The sequence below is a fragment of the Quercus suber genome, unplaced genomic scaffold (genome assembly GCF_002906115.3).
Source record: "Quercus suber isolate HL8 unplaced genomic scaffold, Cork oak 2.0 scaffold_307, whole genome shotgun sequence".
Classification (NCBI taxonomy): Eukaryota; Viridiplantae; Streptophyta; class Magnoliopsida; order Fagales; family Fagaceae; genus Quercus; species Quercus suber.
The window spans coordinates 623,549-643,978 of NW_027069763.1; the positions used below are offsets into that span (position 1 = coordinate 623,549).

Sequence of the window (20,430 nt, forward strand, 5' to 3'; positions counted from 1 at the left end):
TACTTTTCTGGCTGGTGGTAGTAGAGGTCCAATGTCATCAACACTAAGTGGGTGTTTAGGTGGGAGTGGCTCCCACTTTAGTAGAATTTCTCAGCAACGGTACGCCTTTAATGTCACTAGATGATTGGGGGATGACAACCCCGGGCGATTGTCTCCTTGCTTGGGGAGTAGTTTGTAGAGTGCGGTCCAGGTGACGCGGTGTAGCATGTGCTGACGAAGGTCGCCCGCTTGGTGGGCTTTAAAGTGGTTTAAGGCCTAAACCAAAGGGCGAGATGGACAAAATGTTGAGTTGGAGCATAAGGCCCAAATGGGCCTGGACAGTATGGCAGCTCAAGGCCCAAATGGGCATGGGTATATCAGTGTCGTACATTAGCCCCCCTTGATTCGTGCTCCATTCTTGGTGACGAATCAAGGAACCCAAGAGGCAGTAATCACCCGGGAAGCTAAGCGGGAAAACATTCAGCGATTGAGAAGCCCATTAATGTGCCCTCAAAAGATGCGTTAAACCTGACTGATGGTGTTGCCGTCATTATTGTCTGACAGTTCATGAACCGAGGAGCCGCGTGCATGGCAATTAAGGTGGGGATTCATAAGGTTTCCTACCAATTGATTATTTAATGCTATTTATTTTTCCTTCAGCCCCTATAAATAATCATTTCTGACTCTTTTCTTCACTTTCGCATTCTTCATCCTCCAAACTCTCACTTTGCCGAGCATACTACTTTCATGCATTCATCTCCCAACCCAAAACACCTTTCCTCCTTAGAGCCCACAGTAAGTTCCTCCTCTTTTTCTTCCTGTTTGTTCTATTTCATTCTATTCTATAGCAATCGTAGTTTTAAAAATCCTAGTTTAGAGAATGGGATATTCTCATCTCCTTTCTTCTGAAGCCGGCTACCTTTAGGGTCGCCTACAACATCCTTGAGGATGTCGATATTGCCTACTACCATGTGGGTGATATTGACATCCAAAGGCGTCGTGGTGTAAATATGGTTTTCTTTCCCTTGATGGCTATCCTTGAGGGTGCGGTTAGGTTCCCGATTGACCCCCTCATTTTAGGTACTCTTAGATTTTACGACCTCTATCCTGACCAACTCCCTCCTAATTTTTACCGTGTGGTGAGTTATGTCAGTAGGTTGAATTAGTTGTTCGGGTTGCAACTGAATTACCACGACATTAATTTCATGTATAGTTTGTGCAGCAATATCAATTCGGACTATTACTTAAAAACCAGAGATATGAGGGTACGGCTTATTTCATGCCTACCCGACTTAAATAGAAATTCAGCTGGGCACTTTGTACAGGTGAGTAGCAATTGGTTTGCCGAGGAGCTCCCCTGCGCGTTTTCACGCCATAATGTTGGTCAGTACCTAACACATTTTACTTAACTATATTTCTTTGATTTTGATCTAAATAACTAATCATTAACTAGCTTTTACGTTGCTTCCATGTAGAGAGTAAAAGATTCAAACTGGATCTCAGAGTAGTACACATTCAGCACCTGAATTTTGTGCTCAAGTCAGAGATTTTTGTCCACTAGGACGGACAACTCCGAACATCTCATTTAATTCTCGATGTTGACCCCGTGTACCCCACTTGGCAAGCATTCAACCAAGCTTTGTTAGTCGACAGCCCCCTCCTCTCCTATATATACGTACGACACGCGAACTTCCTACCCCCAAGATTCATGGTAGGAAAGGCTCGCGATATCAGTACCTTGTACATTTGCTCGAATAAGCTTAAACCCGTACATGACGAGTTGACCGAGCACATGTCACAACACCATTGAGAGCAAGCCCACGAATCGGTTCAGCCCAAGGCTCCCGCTCAACCCGAGGCTCCTATAAAACTCGAGGCTCCTATTCAGGAAGCTGAGGGCGTAACAGCCGAATCAGTTAGTTCTTCAGAGACAGAATCCGATCAAGGCCAAGCCATGGTGACTAGGAAGACAATGACAATCAACCGTTTTGTATCAAGTGCCCGGCCAGCCGCCTAACAGCAAGAAACTCAACGCTAAGATCCTACACCTCCTCCCACTCCAGTGAGCTGTACTCAGAAAAGGCAGCGCACAAATTGACATAAACGAGCTCAGGTAACGCACCAGTCGAAACGCCTCCCCGATGATCGATTGGCATTGTCATCCAGGAGCCAGTGGTACAAACTGGAGTGAACATGGCGTCCACTTCTCGAGCCTCAACAGAATGGCAACCTTCCTTCCAGCTAGAAGGTAAGCCTCTCTCTGTGTCTGCCAGTGTCAGAGTTTAGGACAAGGGCCATAAGGGTCGTGTTGCCCAGAGTTTGGCGTACGGCCTTTTCTTGCCCGAGGACGTGCATGCCTTCATAAAAAGGACGGATGAGTTATTAGGGAGGCAGCTGCAATGGCACATTATAGCGATAATCTCTTGTTCTCGGCCTTTTATTTGCTTGTGCATGCACCTATTCTTTTCTTTTTCATACCTGTCGTTATTGTTTGGTCAGGCCGCGCAACTAGCTCACATCGTAGATGGGAGGATGAAGAAGCTTTCTGAAGATGCTGAACAGGAAAAAGCTTTAAAGGATGTCGCCGAGGTAACTGTAAAGGACAAAGCAAAAGTTGCCGAGCATGTAGAGAGGAAGGCTGCATTGGCTAAGAAGGCTAGGGCTTTGGCAGAGGGAAAGTCCGCAGAGTTGGAGGTGCAGTTAGGGAGTACCGAGCTCAAGCTGGCGGAGGCCCAGAGTTTGAACACTATTCTAGTAGAAGAGTTGGTCGACTTGAAGGCAGCGTTGGAAGCTTGTGAAAACAAGTGGTACAATGAAGGGTTTGCTAATGCCGAGAACTCTACAGAGCCAGTTGTTCGTCAAGCCCAAAAGCTCGGATTCGAGGAGGGGTGGTTGGCCGCCCTTCAAGCTATGGGGGTCTCTCAGGATTCTCCTTTGAGGAACCCTAGTTAAATCCCTTTCCCAAATCCTCCGGTTGCCGTGTAGAATGCCTCTAACGTCATCGACGAAGAAGAGACCACCAATATAAGGGAGTTGATGGAGGCCATTGACTCCCACGCGGAGCCAACTAATCTGGAGGCCACTAGTAACCCTTATGCTGGAGAACAATTCAATGGTAATGCTCAGGTACTATCTTCTCTAGCTGCCCAGTAGCCTCCTGAGGGTGTTTCCCATTTTCAGCCTGTGGATCCTTCAAGTTGAATGTCGAACCGGACTTCTCATATTTTGTTTTTCTTCTGCTTGTTTAATATTTCTTTCTGGCAAGTTAACCTATGTCATTGAGTTATGGTGATCGAATAATTATCCTCTCCAGGTTTAACTTTTCTGTTGGTTATTGAGTTATGGTAACTAAACATTAGTTTAATATTTATGAGCTATTTTGAATTACGTCTATGAATGTTTTGTTGTTGCATTTTACTCTTTTATTTATTCGCTTGTTATTTACTGTGTTTGTGGACTATTTTATGTATGCATTCTACATGGTCGGGTGATTTAATCTCGAGGTAGATTAGATTACTTTGGACAGGGTCACTCGTATCCAGAGGGAATTGGACCCGTAGTGGTAACAATAAAATCTGGTATGTGTTGATTCTTCTGTACCCAGATGAGCCCTGATGGCACCGAGAAGAAATCTTCTGTACTAATGATAAAATTTCGCGAGATTTCCACCTGATCGGCAATAAGAATCAAACCGAGAAGCGGTTTCTGTCCTTAGAAAATTTTGAGGTTTTCCACATGCTTGCCTATAGGTTCGAACCAAGAGTCAATTTCTTGTCGTCATAAATCTTGTGGGGCTTCCACCTATTCGGCAATAGGGATCGAATTGAGAATCAGGCTTCTGTCCTTTAAGAATTTTATGAGGTTTCCACCTAATCGGTGATATGGATCGAATCAAGAGTCAAGCTTCTGCCCTTATAAATTTTTAGGTTTCCACCTACTCGGTGATTGGGATCGAACCTAGAGTCAGGCTTCTGTACTTTAAGAATTTTATAAGGTTTCCACCTGATCAGTGATATGGATCAAACCGAGAGTCAGGCTTCTGTCCTTATAAATTTTTAGGTTTCCACCTGCTCGGTGATAGGGATCGAACTGAGAGTCAGGCTTCTGTCCTTTAAGAATTTTATAAGGTTTCCACCTGATCAGTGACAAGAATTGAATCGAGAGTCAGGCTTCTGTCCTTTGATAATTTGCAACATAAGGTTTTCACCTGCTCAGTGATGGTAATCTAGCCGAGAAGCAGGTTTCTGTCAGAATGCTTTTTGGGGTTTTCACCTGCTCAGTGATATGGATCGAACCGAGGATTAGGTTTCTGTCCTTCGTTCGGAACGAGTTGCTTTAGTTTTCTTAGCTTTTACTGTATCCGCTAGTTGGCCTTAACAGGGTAATAAAAAAATTTAAATGAACCTGTGCGAGTAAACACCACCATATTCATTAGAAAAACATGCATACATGATTACATCAAACTTGCACCTTAGTGTACAACCAATCAGTGATAGAACTTTTTCAAGTTATGGACATTCCATAGCCAAGGTAGTGGTCTCTCGTCTAGGTCTTCCAAATAGCACGCTCTTGCACCTGCGGTGGCGATGACTTTGTAGGGCCCTTCCCACATCTGGGCTAACTTCCCAGCATTCACATCTCACATATTCCCCATGACTTTCCTCAGTACCAGATCCTCAACGCAAAATTCCCTTGCCTTTATATCTTGGTTATAGTGCCAGGTAAGCTTTTGCTGATATTCTGCCAACCGTATAGTTGCCGTTTCTCGGTACTCTTCCAACCAGTTCAAGCGTTTAGCCATTAGCTCGTCATTTTGGGCGGGGTCAAATTCTGCAACTCATGCACTGCTAAGGCTTACCTCAGCTAGAATCACAACTTCTACCCCATATGTTAGGGAAAATGGAGTTTCCCTCTTGGATCTTCTAGGGGTTGTTTGGTAGGACCATAAAACGTTAGGCAGCTCCTCAGACCACCTACCTTTTGCACCATCCAGTCTTTTCTTTAGCCCGCTCAGGATTGCCTTGTTGGTGGCTTCTGCTTGACCATTACTCTGTGGATAAGCTAGAGTGGAATACTTGTTTTTGATACCGAGATCACTACAAAACGCACGAAAAGACTTACTATCGAATTGCAGTCCATTATCTGATACAAGGGATTCTGGCACCCCAAACCTCGTGACTATGTTTCTCCATACAAACTTTTTGACATCCACGTCCCGAATGTTAGCTAAAGCCTTTGCCTCCACCCAATTGGTGAAGTAATCTATGGCCACCAACACAAACCTCCGGTTGCCTATTGCCCGGGGAAATGGGCTGAGAATATCTAGCCTCCACTGTGCAAAGGGCCAAGGACTCCTGACCAGATTCAGATGTCCTGCTAGCAGATGGATCAAATGGGCATGCTTTTGACACTGTTCGCACTTTGGTACATACTCGACGGTGTCCTTCTACACCTGTGGTTAAGGAATCAGCATGCCTGTTCTGTGCCCGGCCCACTTGGGCCACCTTCACTGTGCCGAACTTGTTCATAATTTGTCTCGCATTGCAAATACGCCTTCATCCGAGGATCTCGGGCTTCAAAGGTTCCCTGGACTTGGTTAACAACCAACTGAGAATCCGAATATACCTCCACATCCTGGGCTCCCATTTCAAAATGGCTTTTAATCCGATGAGTAAGGCCTTGTATTCAGCCTCGTTATTAGAGGCTCTAAACCCTAGCCTAAAAGAATGCTCCAACCATATCCCTTTAGGAGTGATAATAACGATCCCGGCACCAGACCCCAAGGCACTTGACGCTCTATCCACAAATACCTTCCACGAGCGACTTGCCACATGACAAACCATTTCCTCGTTAGTCTTAGGAGAAAACTTCGCAACAAAATCAACAAGGATTTAGCCTTTCTCCGAACTTCATAGTCTGTACCGTATGTCAAAAGAACCTAGCCGAGTCCCCCACTTGGCTATTCAGCCCATGAAGTCTGATTTTTTCAACAACGACTATAAGGGATACTCAGTCAGGACATACACAGTATGGGCTTAAAAGTAATGCGGCAACTTCCTCGTAGCGTGTATTAAGGCTAACACCAACATTTCCAAAGGTAAGTACCTTGTCTCGGCATCAACCAAGGTCTTACTGATGTAATACGTGGGTTGCTACACTCCTTGGTCCCTGAGTAACACGGCATTCACAGAATGATCGAACACTAACAGTTATATAAATAAATCCTCTCCAGGCTCCAGTGTCGTTAGCATGGGTGCTTGCATTAAATAATCCTTTAGATCCCGAAAAGCTCTGTCACATTCTTCATTCCACAGAAATCCTTTCCACTTCTTTAGAAGCTGATAAAATGGTCAGCAACGATCAGCGAGTTTGGAAATGAATTGGTTAAGGGCACTAGCATCCCGATCAACACTTGCACTTCCTTCGGATTGCTCAACGGCTTGAGGCACTTCACGGCTTCAATTTGGTCAGGGTTGACTTCTATCCCTCGATTAGTGATCAAATATCCCAAGAATTTACCAACCCCCACACCAAAAGCGCACTTCTCGGCATGAAGACGTAACTTGTGCTGCCGAAACTCCCCGAACACCCCCTGGAGATCCTCTATATACCGCGCCTCCTGTTTACTTTTCACCACCATATCATCAATGTACACTTCGACCACACGCCCTATTTTATCTCGGAACATTCTCGTCATCATCCGCTGATACGTGACCCCGGCATTCTTTAGCCCAAAAGGCATCATAGTATAATGATAGTTGGCATCTGGGGAGATGAATTCTGTCTTTTCTCGATCTTCGGGTGCTAGGGCAATTTGATGATACCCCTGAAAGGCATCTAAAAAACTCATCCTCGGGTGTCCGTATGTGGCATCTACCAATTGGTCAATCTTTGGCATAGGAAACGGGTCTTTTGGACATGCTCGGTTCAAATTCGTAAAGTCTATGTAAACCCTCCACTTGCAGTTCTTTTTCCTCACTACCATAGTATTGGCCAACCATTCTGGGAAGAAAATTTTCCTTATCGCCCCGGCCTCCTTCAGCCTTTGGACTTCTGCCTTCACTGCTTCAGCATGCTCCTTAGCTGATCTCCTTGGCTTCTACTTCTTAGAAGGGAATGAGGGGTCTACGCTAAGTCTATGGACGATGAATCCGGGATCCACTCCGGGCACCTCGTATGGACTTTAGGCGAACACATCCACATTCTGTATAAGGAGCAATAACATCTCAACCTCATCCTGGTCCTTCATACTTTCTCCTACTTAGAAGTTTTTATCAACATCCGGCAAAATCCTTACCCTCATCATTTCCTTGGCGTAGCCAACCCCTTACTTTTCTTGTGGATTCTGTTATTGCTATAAAGGGACCCCATATGATGGGTCCTTTTGCTCGGCCTGCTCCCTCTAGTTGACTTGCTCCCTCTTCCAATTGATTATGGCAACCAAGCATTGCCTAGCCGTCTACTGGCTTCCCCTTACTACAGCAATACCCTGTTTAGTTTGAAACTTAACTTTCACATGCAGGGTGGACGGAACAACTCCCATTGTGTGGATCCATGGCCTCCCTAGTAACGCCGTGTATGGAAAGAATGAAGCAACTACTGCAAACGTTACTAACACCTCTTTGCCTTCCATATTCACGGGCAGAGAAATTTGTCCCTCGGGAACTATCATTCTGCCATCAAACCTGACCAGGGGTGTAGTACACTTTGAAAGGTCCTTATTCCTTAATTTGAGCCCCTTGAATAGATCCGGATACATCACGTTGGCCCCGCTTCCCTGGTCTATCATCACCTTCTTCACCATGAAGCTACTTATTCGAGCCGTGACTACTAATGCATCGTCGTGCGGTTGTATCGTTCCTTCCAAGTCATAATCATCGAAAGTGATAGGCTCTCGGGCGATCTTCATCTTCTTCCCAGACGACTGTACCTCTGAGCTACCTTCCACTAGTACTACAGTCAACACTTCCTTCCTTCTTGCTGCAGTGAGGCCCCTTAGGGCAGCATGGATAACCTCAATTATCCCTAAAGGGGGCAGAAGGGGGTTCTCCCTTTATGGAGCGCCTTGCCTTGTTCCTCGGCACCCTATGTCTATCACAAACTCCTTCAAATACCTGGCCTTGGCCAGCTGCCCGAGATGATCCCTCAACACATGGTACTACTCGGTAGTATGTCCCTTATCTTTGTGGTAAGTGCAGTAAAAGTTTTTGTTAGGTTCTAAAGATTTAGGATTTTATATATTTAGAACTCTAATGTGTAATGTTGGCAAACCATGATCAAAACAACATGTTTAGTCTTGTTTAGACTTGCTCAAAGTTGATTAATTCATGTAAAATTGGAATCGAGTGGCTACAAAAGTATTAGTTACTTTCGGTCTGGCTCGATCGATCGAAAGTCGACCAGAACATTTTTTCTGCAAAATTCCAACTCAGCGTAAACTCTATTTAAACGTCTTGGGGTTCAAGTAAAACTCTCCTATATATAAGGGAAAACTTAGAACGTTTTTGAGCTTTAGAGAGAGAGATTAGAGTGCCTCTTGTGCCTCCTTTTATTTTTAGGGTTTTGTACCCAAACCTCTCTAAGTCTTGGTTGCTCATATTTGCGGTTTATGTGAATCTCTTGTGAGATCCTTGAGGAGCTTTCCTTCACATAAACTTAGGGTTTTCAAGGCAGAAATATTATCTACATCTTGATGATCAACAAGGTTGCTGTCATTGGAGTTTAAAGAATAACAAGCGTGGGTGCTTGTACTTGATTGAAGAATCCAAGAAAGAAGGAGTCCGTGGATTCGGAGCTTGCACGTGGTCATGTCAGTAAGTTCTACTGGTAGATAGCATTAGGAAGTCAAGCGGGGAGCTTGTAAGTCCTTTTGTATGAACTTTGATTCTTTCGGATAGTGGATTCAGGTTTACCTTAAGGATAGCTAGGTCAAATCCTCCCCAGGTTTTTACCGTGTGGTTTCCTGGGTGATCATATCTTGTATTATTTATTATTCCGCTGCTTTATATTCTTGATATGATTATGTGTTTGTGATAATCTAGAATTGCATAAATTGACTAAGTTAATCACTTGGATAATTAATTAGGTTAATCTGGTTGGTTTAAGGGGTCTAAATTTCTAATAAGTGGTATCAGAGCGGGTAGCTCTTTGTCTGTAGATCTTTTGATCTAAGAGCTGATCCTTGACCCCTGTTGTCATGGATAATTTGAAGTGTCTTTCTGCTCATATTTGTGATGTTTTGAATAAAAATGACACTATTGTTTCTGTTGATTTTTTTGATGCTTTTGAAACTCTTCGTAAGGAATTATCTAAATCTTTGAAAATTTCTAAGAAATTTAAAGAAGAGTTAAAATTGGCTAATCTTGAAAAAGATGATTTGATTGTGAGATTAGATGAGTCTAATAAAAAGAATGAATTTTTGAGAAATCAAATTTCCTCTTAAAATGAAAAGATGAAAAGCTTGGAACAAGAGTTAGTTGAATCTAAAACTAAAATTAAAAATTTGACTAGTACTAAGCCTGTTGTTGATAACAGAAGTGTTTCTGTTTCTCTTAAGCCTAAAACTGAGAAAGTTTATATCCCTCCTTTCAAGAGGAATAATAAAGAAAATGCTTATTTTGCTAGGTTAGACAAAGGTAAAGGTTCTGATGTAGACACTGAAGTTTCTAAACCTATGTCTAAACCTACTGTTAGAGAGCATAAAAAATCTGTTTTTGTGCCTACCTGTCACCTTTGTGGTGTTGTTGGTCATATTAGGCCAAATTGTTCTTTGTTGAGGCAAAAACCAAAATCTGAGACTAGATTTGCTGCTAGGAATACTGATATTCCTAAATTTGTTCTTGTTTGCCACTTTTGTGGTGTCTGTGGTCACATTCGTCCTAATTGTCATAAATTAAAATTTACCCATTCAGTATGTCAATCTAGGATTTGTGATGATATCTCTCCTGCCATAAGTTCATATAAATTGTTTCATATGCTTTTGAAAAATTTGACCTTGTTGGCTTGGAATTTGCAGGATTTCAGTTTTTCTCAGAAGATTGGAGTAATCTCTCAAATACACTCTGCTTCACATGAATTTTCAGCTACAAAGCTAAATACTCGTGCTAAATGGGTGAGAAAAGATTCTCCAAGGTGAATGTTGCTAACCTGTCCTTAATCTAATTCTTTCAATTAATTGTGGACATGTTTTGTTTTAGTTTTTGGTTGTTTTATTTTCTTTGATTGTTTTGTTTTAAAGGAAAATCCAAAAACATTGAAAATTTTCAAAAAGACAAAAATATTTTATTTTGTGTCTTGTTTTTTTTTCTTGAGGATTACATGAGTTATAATATCTCTCTCTTGATTTACAACATGCTTGACATTGTGGAGAAACTTGAATAGTCTGTGCTAACCTATTTCTAATTTTGTGTGAGTATGTACTAATTTGTACATGTACTCAAGGGTTAATTAAGAAATTGATATTTCTTATTTGTGTACCCTCTATAGCTTAGTTTTGCACTATCATGCATTGCTTTTGCATTGTTCATTTAAAATAATATGTGTTTTTTTATTTTTGGTCATATAAGTTTAAAGCCAAAAAGATTTTTGTGTTTTGTATTTCACATCTTGGATTTATAATCAAGGATTGGCCATATATTATCTTTACATAACAAGTTTATGTACCTTGTTTAGCTTTGATGAGCTTATTTATTGCACTTAACTAGTTGAGCTTTGTAGTGCATGTTGTGTGGGAAAGATGTTTATGGTGTTTATCACTTTGTCTTAATCTTGAAGTCACATGTTATTTGATTGTCGGACTTGATCCTTTTCAGAAAAGCATAAATAACCATCTCATCACTGTTCACTAGTCAATCATGAACACCTTAGTGCATATCATAACATTTTGTGCTCGAGAAAGTGTAGCACATGCCCAAAAAGAACATAAGGTGTAGCCTCGGTTTAATTGCTTAATGCTTAAAATTGGTGTGTACTATTAGGCTTGATACCATTTCACATAATTAAAATTGGTGTGTACTATTAGGCTTGATGCCAATTCACATAACTAAAATCTGTGTGTACATTATGAGGCAAAATTCAAAAAACTTACATGATTGCAAGCTTTTGTTTTAGGAGATGTGAGAGTTATATGATGTAACTCTTTAGGTGATAGTCTCTTTTAAATTCTATGTGATGAATTTTATAGACTTTGTGATTGATTACTATTCACATACCACCTCACATGTATCTCAAGTTTTTACTAGTTGCACACACTACATAAGTTACTCTTTGTTAAACTTGGTACATTATATTATGTGTGATTTTGTTGTGGCCATCCAAGATTAGAAGTTCCTTGATTTTAATGCAAAATGTGTATAATGTTTGCGCCTTGAGGACAAATTGATTGAAAATCTTGATTTTGGAAGATCTAGGTTAGATTCAAGTGTTTTTGAAAAACTTTTCGTCTCATACTCATACATTTTTTTACAACAATGTGCTTTGAGGAGTTTCTACATTAAAATGCTCTGTTTTTCAAAAATCTGAATTTTCCAAACTTTCAATCAATCGAACCTGTTTTTCGATCAATCGAAATTGCAAGTAAAATTTTTGGTTTGAGTCTGCCTAACTTGATTGATGTTCAATTGATTCTCGATCGATCGAAATTGAAAAATTTTCAATTTCTATGTTATTGACCAAAATTTTTTTTTATGCATCATTTGTGTTTAGGATTCACATGCATTAAATTGATTTTTGTGTCCATCTTGCAGTTTTGTAGTTATATCTCTCATTGTTTTCACACATAGCATGCATACACTTTGCTAAATTGGGTACTCAACTTGATTTAAAAATTGATTGATTAATTTTTGAGTTTTGTACATTCTAGTATATGCTATTTCTTATGTGTGAACTGCAGAAAATATTTTTCTTAAGAGATATGATGGATAATCAATGTACAAATATTTTTCTCTACTCATGCAACTGATGGGTCACATAGTGTCAAGTTTGCATTTATTGAAAGAGAGAATATTTTTCTTCATATGTATTCTCACCTTAGTTTTTAACTTTGGTTTGTGTCTTTATGTTCCCCACCTCCTAAAGTTTTCCCAAAACTGTTTTTCCCAAAATTTGTTGTGTTTTTCCTATTTTTATAGGGGGAGATTTTTTTTAAACCTTTGTTATTCATAGGGGGAGTTATCTCTATATTCTATAGAGTTGAAGTGGTTTGTGTCCCCTTGATTCTCTGTTTTCTCTTATCCTTTATTGCGTATGATGACTGTTTAATCTTTGTATGAGTTGTCTTTGTCAATACGTGACAAAAAGGGGGAGAAATTATTGATTTTGGGAATCCTGTTTGTTTTGTTTAGGGGATGAATATAAAAACTTTTTGATGTATCTAACTTAGGGGGAGAGTTAGAATTTATTTTGATATATATGTTTCTTGATTCATTGCTCATTGATTTATATTTATGAGTTATTCATGATATATTTCTTTGTTTTGTGTTTTGTGAAGTCAAGAATTTATTTGTTGATTTACTATTTTTCTGTCACACATGCGTTTATGCGTTTTGTTTGAGTGTTTCAGGAATATATAGGTTGATTCAATTGAGCTGCTGTCTACACTTGCAACTGATGGATAGTAGTTAGAATTGAATTTGTGTTTATGTGCATTATTTTTGTAAAGGGCTTTTACTTTGTAAACTTTGAGCTTTTAGTTTGTGTTTTGTCAAGGATTGCCAAATGGGGAGCTTGTTAAGTTCTAAAGATTTAGGATTTTATGTATTTAGAACTCTAATGTGTAATGTTGGCAAACCATGATTAAAACAATATGTTTAGTCTTGTTTAGACTTGCTCAAAGTTGACTAATTCATGTAAAGTTGGAATCGAGTGGTTGCAGAAGTATTAGTTACTTTCGGTCTGGCTCGATCGATCGAAAATTAAACTCGATTGATTGAAAGTTGGCCAGAACGTTTTTTCTGCAGAATTCCAACTCAGCCCAAACTCTATGTAAACGTCTTGGGGTTCAAGTAAAACTCTCCTATATATAAGGGAAAACTTAGAACGTTTTTGAGCTTTAGAGAGAGAGAGAGATTAGAGTGCCTCTTGTGCCTCCTTTTATTTTTAGGGTTTTGTACCCAAACCTCTCTAAGTCTTTGTTGCTCATATTTGCGGTTTATGTGAATCTCTTGTGAGATCCTTGAGGAGCTTTCCTTCACATAAACTTAGGGTTTTCAAGGTAGAGATATTATCTACATCTTGATGATCAACAAGGTTGTTGCCATTGGAGCTTAAAGAATAACAAGCGTGGGTGCTTGCACTTGATTGAAGAGTCCAAGAAAGTAGGAGTCCGTAGATTTGGAGCTTGCAGGTGGTCGTGTCAGTAAGTTCTACTGGTGGGTAGTATTAAGAAGTCAAGCGGGGAGCTTGTAAGTTCTTTTGTATGAACTTCGATTCTTTCGTATAGTGGATTCAGGTTTACCTTGAGAATAGCTAGGTCAAATCCTCCCCAAGTTTTTACCGTGTGGTTTCCTAGGTGATCATATCTTGTGTTATTTATTATTCCGCTGCTTTATATTCTTGATATGATTATGTGTTTGTGATAACCTAGAATTGCATAAATTGACTAAGTTAATCACTTAGATAATTAACTAGGTTAATCTGGTTGGTTTAAAGGGTCTAAATTTCTAATAGTTTTGATTCCTCCTAGATGGTTCACCTCCTATCTTGTTTGGCCACCTAAAGTATGGCTCATTCTTAATCTTGTCTACAATCCTATGCATTGGCTCCTTAAACGTTATATTTACTTCCCTTACCTGTGCCTCTGGCTCCTGAATCCTCAAACTCCCCTAGGTTTTGGGTGGAAAGCCACCCTGTCGAGGGTGGTTTATCATTGGCTCTTTACCTTTGCTTTGCAGCCGGTCATCTTCCAGTCATTTATACTCTTCAATGCATCTCATCAACTGCCTCATGTCTTGGGGAGGTTTCTTAGTCAATGACTTCCATAGCCCGAAATCCTCGGGCAACCCCATCCTAAAAGTGCTTGCAGTAATCTTCTCATTGCCCCCTCCGATCTCGTTGTAAAGTTCCCAATACCGGCTAGCGTAACTGCGAAGGGTTTCCCCTACCTTCATTTTCATGGATAGCAATGCGTCTACCAGCTGTGGTACCTGATTACAGGTTACAAACCGAACTCCGAACTCCTGTATCAACTCTGCGAAATTGTGGATGGAGCCCTTCCGTAACCCATTAAACCATTTCAAAGCGGTGGGGCCGAGGCTTAAGGGAAATACCTTGCACATCAGTGCATTATTACGAGTATGCAGAGACATCATCTGAATATAGTGGCTGACGTGCTCTACCGAGTCCGTTTTCCCATCGTAGGAATTGAATGGAGGGCGCGTAAATCTGTTCGGCATCAGGGCCCGCTCAATGTCAGTTGAAAATGGCGACCGAGTAGCTTTACGTAGCACACAGCTTATTGCATCCATGGCTGCATTATAGGGCCGTCGTTCTTCTAAGGAATCCGAGCCCCGATCTGCGTATTCCCACGAATGTGAACGGTCTCGATGATGACGGGATTCCCATGAATGCGAACGGTTTCAGTGTCGACTGGACTCCCGTGAATATGAGCGTTCTCGGCGTCGACGGGAATCAGATTGATTGGACCCCGTCTCTCGACGATCTTCCCCCATATCAGTTTTCCTTTCTCGGTTTTCCTGGTCCCCTCTCTAGTGCCTGCCCTCTGTTTCTAACTCCAAATCTCTCACCAGCCTACGTAACCGTTCAAGCTCCTCATCTCTTTCGTCAAATTGCCTGTGCCTTGAGGCGCTTGATACGATCCGTCGTGTTTGGTATGACCCCTCTCTGAGACTGGACCTTTCTTCCTCTCATTCACAATCCTTGTCTTCGTGTCTTTTTTGCCTCCGTTCTCGCCAGGTTGATCCCTGAGAAGATCCCACCGAACCACTTTCATCATCACTTCCGAAATGTCTTCCAAATATTTTCTCGTGAGCGAGTCTCGGTTAAACCACGACATTGTAGGAGATTCCCACAGACGGCGCCAATTATGCGCACCCAAAACGAGATTGCCAAGTACACTCCCTCTTGGGCTCACAATCTATTTGTTATGTAGGCTTTGGATTTCCTACATTGGGTGGTTCTAGACCCAAGACTTGAACCTACCTCACTAACCTGAGTGTTCCTCCCCTCATCCTTGAATGCCTGTATCTCTCTTAACTCTCAACTCTCTTCAAAACCTTTCAACAACCCCTTTCTGCTCCTCAGTTCCTCATATTTATACCTCAAGGTTAGTGGGAGAATCATGATTACTTTTCTGGCTGGTGGTAGAAGAGGTCCAATGTCATCAACTATAAGTGGATGTTTAGGTGGGAGTGGCTTTGGGACTGGTTCCCACTTCAGTAGAATTGCTAGGCAACGGTATGCCTTTAATGTCACTAGATGGCCAGGGGATAACAACCCTGGGCGGTTGTCTCCTTGCTCAGGGAGCGGTTTGTAGAGTGCGATCTAGGTGACGCGGTGTAGCATGTGCTGACGAAGGTCGCCCGCTCGGTGGGCTTTAGAGTGATTTAAGGCCCGGATCAAAGGGCGAGATGGACAAAACGTTGAGTTGGAGCATAAGGCCCAAATGGGCCTGGATAGTACAGCAGCTCAAGGCCCAAATGGGCCTAGGTATATCAGTGTCGTACAACTACACTTGAGTAAAAGGTGTAATTTTTACATGACGTATAGCAATTATTTTCATTCCTAATAGTGGTGATCCAGTTAATTAGGTGAAATGGTTTTTTTTTTTTTTTTTTTGGGTATAATAGAAGAGAATATGGATTACTTTACCTTAAAATACATTCTATCAGTTTGTTAACTGTTATCATCGTTTATTGTTTTGTAATTAATAATAGTAAATTCTATAAACCTTCCCAATTCTTTTGGTACTGCAGTATATAGGGTGACATTCAAGCCAATGTCAACAATATTCCCATTGAAAGTTTTGAACTACCGACCTTTTGAATTTAAGCAATACTATAATTTCATCTTCCTAGCAAGCTAGGGATCTGAATTCCTTTTCATGTCACAAGAACATCTGTTTGTTGACTCCATTGACTCATATCATCAAGTCTAGCCAACGATGTCAAAAACGCTGCCGTAATGACAAAAAGGGTAAAACCAATTCTTTCAAAAAAAAAATAATAATTATTATAATAATAATAATAATAATAATAAAACAGTAAAACCAATAAAAGTTCATTTTTTTTTTTTTTAGATAAGTAGATAGCGGAAAAGAGAGAGGTAAAATTCAAACCGCATATATGAAACTTTACAAAAAATGTCACTAAAAATAACTTGTGATATGTAAACAACATTTTTATACGAGATCATTGTTATTTGTTAGCATCATTTTTATTATATTTTAATTAATTACAATCTACCTATTAAAATCTTTCCTTTCCAATAAACCATAATTTTTTTTTTTTCGATGAATTCCAATAAACCATAATCTAATCATCTAAAACCAGGACCTTTTGACAAACTCCAATAACTCATGCGCAGAAAATTAGGTAAACTAAAGACAACCAGAGAAAGGAAAAAGTCTAGACTTGAATATCAAGAGAAACTTCACACTTTTTTTGTGTAGTCCTTTACTTTCATAACCCACTTGCATTTATATGTATACATATAAAAGAATCTTTTTGTCCCCCCAAAAGTATTGGTTTCACAATTAACATAAGAAAAGGTCACCTGTTCATGTCAATTTTCATGCATGGGTGATGGGTCCGGGCTACTTCAAGGCCACATGTCTTGACAATGGAGGCAAGCAAGTAGGCAACGTCATAATGAGCCAAAGTTGTCTTCTAGAAGTGCCCTTGCAAGAAATTGAAAGAAGTGAAGGAAATTAAAAACATGACTTTTGTCATGATTGCATGTGCTTGAAGAGAAAATCCAAATTTAAAGATAATTTTTTCTTTGTGAGAGAAACTTTTTACTAACATGTGCAATACATGAATCATGATGATAATTGCGGAAAAAATTGGCCTTTGCCTTTTTTAAAAAAACAATTCAGCATTTTGCCCTTTTTTTCAAACTAATTAAGGAAATACTTCTTTTTTGAAAATCGATTTTCAAAAAATCGAGTTAAGTCCTATAGTGACGTTTTTAAAGAGTTTATAGTGACGTTTTAAGAACTTATAGTGGCATTTTGTAATTTGATCTCCATGAAATCGAGTTATAGGTAAAAAAAAAGAAAAAAAAAATTGCATGTAACTCGACTTCATGGAGATTGAGGTACAAAACGCCACTATAGATCCTTAAAACGTCACTATAGACTCTTTAAAACGCCACTATAGGGCTCTAGAATTTTTTTTTTTTTTTTTTTGGCGAAAAGCACATTTTAGTCCCTACATTTTTAGGCGATTTCTATTTTAGTCCCTAAATTTTATTTTACAGCTTTTAGTCCCTATCCTGAAAAACGGTTCCGTTTTGGTCCTTGCCGTTACATCAGAAACGGATATTGCTGACGTGACAAACGGCAATAATAAATAATATTTGTTTAATGTCCACGTGGCCTAATTAATAATAAAAAAATATTTTTTAACATTAAAAAATGCCACGTCAGCATATAAATTAAAAAATAATAATTTCTCAATTTAACAAAATAAAAAACAGAATTAAAAATTAAAAAGTAACAAAAAAAAATTAAAATCCAAAAAATATATCAATTTAGATCTGTATTCATCTTCAACAAGAACACTAAGGAACACAAACCCAGATTTTAGACATAAGAACACATGCCCAGATTTTCTCACATTTTCTTGCCCTTTCTTGTCAACCAAACGTAAGAACACAAACACAAACACAAATCGATCTCCAGCAAGAACACAAACACAAAACCAACATTATGATCTTTCTATTTTCCTTAACTGATTGAGTGCTTGAGAATGGGACTTCGTCTAGATCGAATCTCAAACTTGGGCTCTCTTCAACGATGGAGCTTTATGGACCAGTGAAGGCGGCCAACCACGCTGAAATCGAAGACTTCGACACCTCCACTTGAAGACTCGGCTTCTTAGGTTCAAAATCTCAGATCTTCGATGGACTAGTGAAGGCGGCCAACCACGCTGAAATCGAAGACTTCGACACCTCCACTTGAAGACTCGGCTTCTTAGGTTCAAAATCTCAGATCTTCGATCATGGTTTTAGTTTTACATGGGTTTGGGTTCTCAGTTTCATATGGGTTTGTTTGTATTGGGAAGTTGCAAGGATCGGTTGGGTTTGAAGGGATTTTGCTCTAATGGTCTTTGTTTGTTTCAAATTTTTCTAGTTCTGAAATTTATGGGTTAATTTGTTTTCTAGGTGATATTTGTGGGTTTGTTCTAGATCTATTGTTGGGTTTATGTTTGTGTTCTTGCTGGAGATCAGTTTGTGTTTGGTTTAAGTTGATTTTGTGTTGGTTTCTTGGAAAAATGAGAAAATCTGGGTTTGAGTTGTGATTTTGTATATCTGGGTTTTGTGGTTTGAGAAAATCTGAGTTTTTTGGTTTGAGAAAATCTAAGAAGATCTGCTGTTGGTTTTGTGTNCCCCCCCCCCCCCCCCCCAACCCTTTATATCATATGGTGCACCATAAATATATTAAAATAATTAAGAATATGGAACTTTTTTTTTAATAGATATGGTCGAATTTCAATATATAGTATCCACTAATTTTGCTATATAATTTCTTTATCATCAGGTTAAGACACTAATTAGTTTTCGTGTACGAGAAGTTTATTCCAATGGAGTCAATCTCGTACCCGAGGTTGTCCTAGATTAACCAATGGAATGATATGTTTTGATACCGGTCAATACTGGTGTACTGTTTTGGGTTTACCGTTATTTTTTATATTTATAAATGTATAAATATATGTATGAGTGTGTGTGTGTGTGTATAAAAGTTTACCATAAAACATTACCTTAATTCAGAACAAATTATTCATGATTTTAGACTTTAGTATCAATTAAAAGAAAAAAAAAACATAATATAAAAAATAGAAAGCTTAATTGTTCATTGCATACTAAGAAAAAAATAATACTAATAAGTTAACATTCTACCCTTACAAAAATTCAAAAATTACAAAACTTAAAAAAAAAATAGCTTTTTTTTTTGGTATTGGCCAGTACGCCCGGTACCCTCCAGTATTGCCCGAAAACGGCTGATATGGCTAGTACAACTGGTATTTAAATTGGTACAAAACGTTAGTGTTTTGATATCAGTATACATACCGGTATGGAATATACTGGCCAGTTCGATACGGTATCGACTACATTGGTTTATCCTAGATCTCTTATTTGACATTGATGACATAATATTAATTTTGCTAATTGAGCTAATTAAAACCTACAATGAATTTAAAATTTATTACTTAGGACCAAACAGATTTTATGGTACAAAACCAATGTAAGAACCCCAATAAGCAAATATTGGATCCAAACACCTTTCACTAGTAATTGCCATTTTTTTTAATAGAATATATAACAAGACACTTTGTCCCCTTAGGAATGGAATAAATTCTTCTCTTTTGTTTTTTTATTTTTTTTTTATTTTTTAAGCTTTGTCCCTAATTATGAATGGAATATCCCACATATTCATTGCTCAATCTGTCTAATGGGGAGAATTTAGGATTAAGTGCCTCTCATGCTTATTGTAGGAATAAAAAGTAGAAAAAAGTTAATAGATGTCTTTAGGACATTGGTCTAGGAAGTACTTTCTAAAATATTTTAAGAAAAAGAAGAAAAAACAACATATTTTTTACAATTTTTTATATTCCATAAAAGTATCATAAAAATAGTATCGAAACTTTCTTTAAATAATCAACTAATTAACAAATGTTCTAAGAGTATCAATTAATAGGATGAACAATCTAAAAAGAATTATAAATCTTCGTATCCTACCCTTATTACCTAACTAATGGCATGTTTGGATGTTTAAAAAAGGAGGGGGAGTAGAGTAGAGGGAGGGAGAGTAATGCAATTACCTTGTTTGGAAGTTTTTTAAAGAATGAGAGGGAGGGGTTTGGAGGAGTTTGGAGGGGTTTGGACTCCCTCTAACCCCCCAATTTTAATTCCCCCAAATTGGAGAGATTTGGAGGGGAGTAGAGTACATAAACTATTGACCAAGTAAATTACCTAATTTACCCTTATTATATTAACAAAATTACACAAGGGGAAGGGCTAATTACTCCCTTCCCCCTTACTAATTTTAAAAACATCCAAATAAGGTGGAGGTGAATCATTCTCCTCTACTCTCCTCCCCACTACTCCCCTTCCCTCTACTCCCCTCTACTCTCCTCCATCTCTAAACTTCCAAACAAGCCATAAGTTATTGTATGAGAGAGAATATTTCACGCGGCATAAACTAGTTTTCCATTGCAAAAAACGTGTGGGACCTCTTCCTTTATATAACGTAAAGTCATGCAAGGATTTTGTAAA

At 39.2% G+C, this 20,430-nt stretch overlaps 2 protein-coding genes across 2 annotated transcripts; both read right to left on the bottom strand.

Annotated features, from left to right (window-relative positions):
* Window positions 1-7,438: 7,438 nt before the first annotated feature.
* On the bottom strand, window positions 7,439-7,888 carry LOC112030672 (uncharacterized). Its single transcript, XM_024063337.1, has one exon. The coding sequence runs from the start codon at window positions 7,886-7,888 to the stop codon at window positions 7,439-7,441; it is 450 nt and encodes a 149-aa protein (XP_023919105.1).
* Window positions 7,889-13,883: 5,995 nt separating this feature from the next.
* On the bottom strand, window positions 13,884-14,441 carry LOC112030671 (uncharacterized). The gene has a single exon (XM_024063336.1). The coding sequence runs from the start codon at window positions 14,439-14,441 to the stop codon at window positions 13,884-13,886; it is 558 nt and encodes a 185-aa protein (XP_023919104.1).
* Window positions 14,442-20,430: the final 5,989 nt, after the last annotated feature.

Coding starts and splice junctions, on each gene's coding strand:
- LOC112030671 (XM_024063336.1), bottom strand. CDS start 14,441: ATGGATGCAATAAGCTGTGTGCTACGTAAAGCTACTCGGTCGCCATTT.
- LOC112030672 (XM_024063337.1), bottom strand. CDS start 7,888: ATGAAGATCGCCCGAGAGCCTATCACTTTCGATGATTATGACTTGGAA.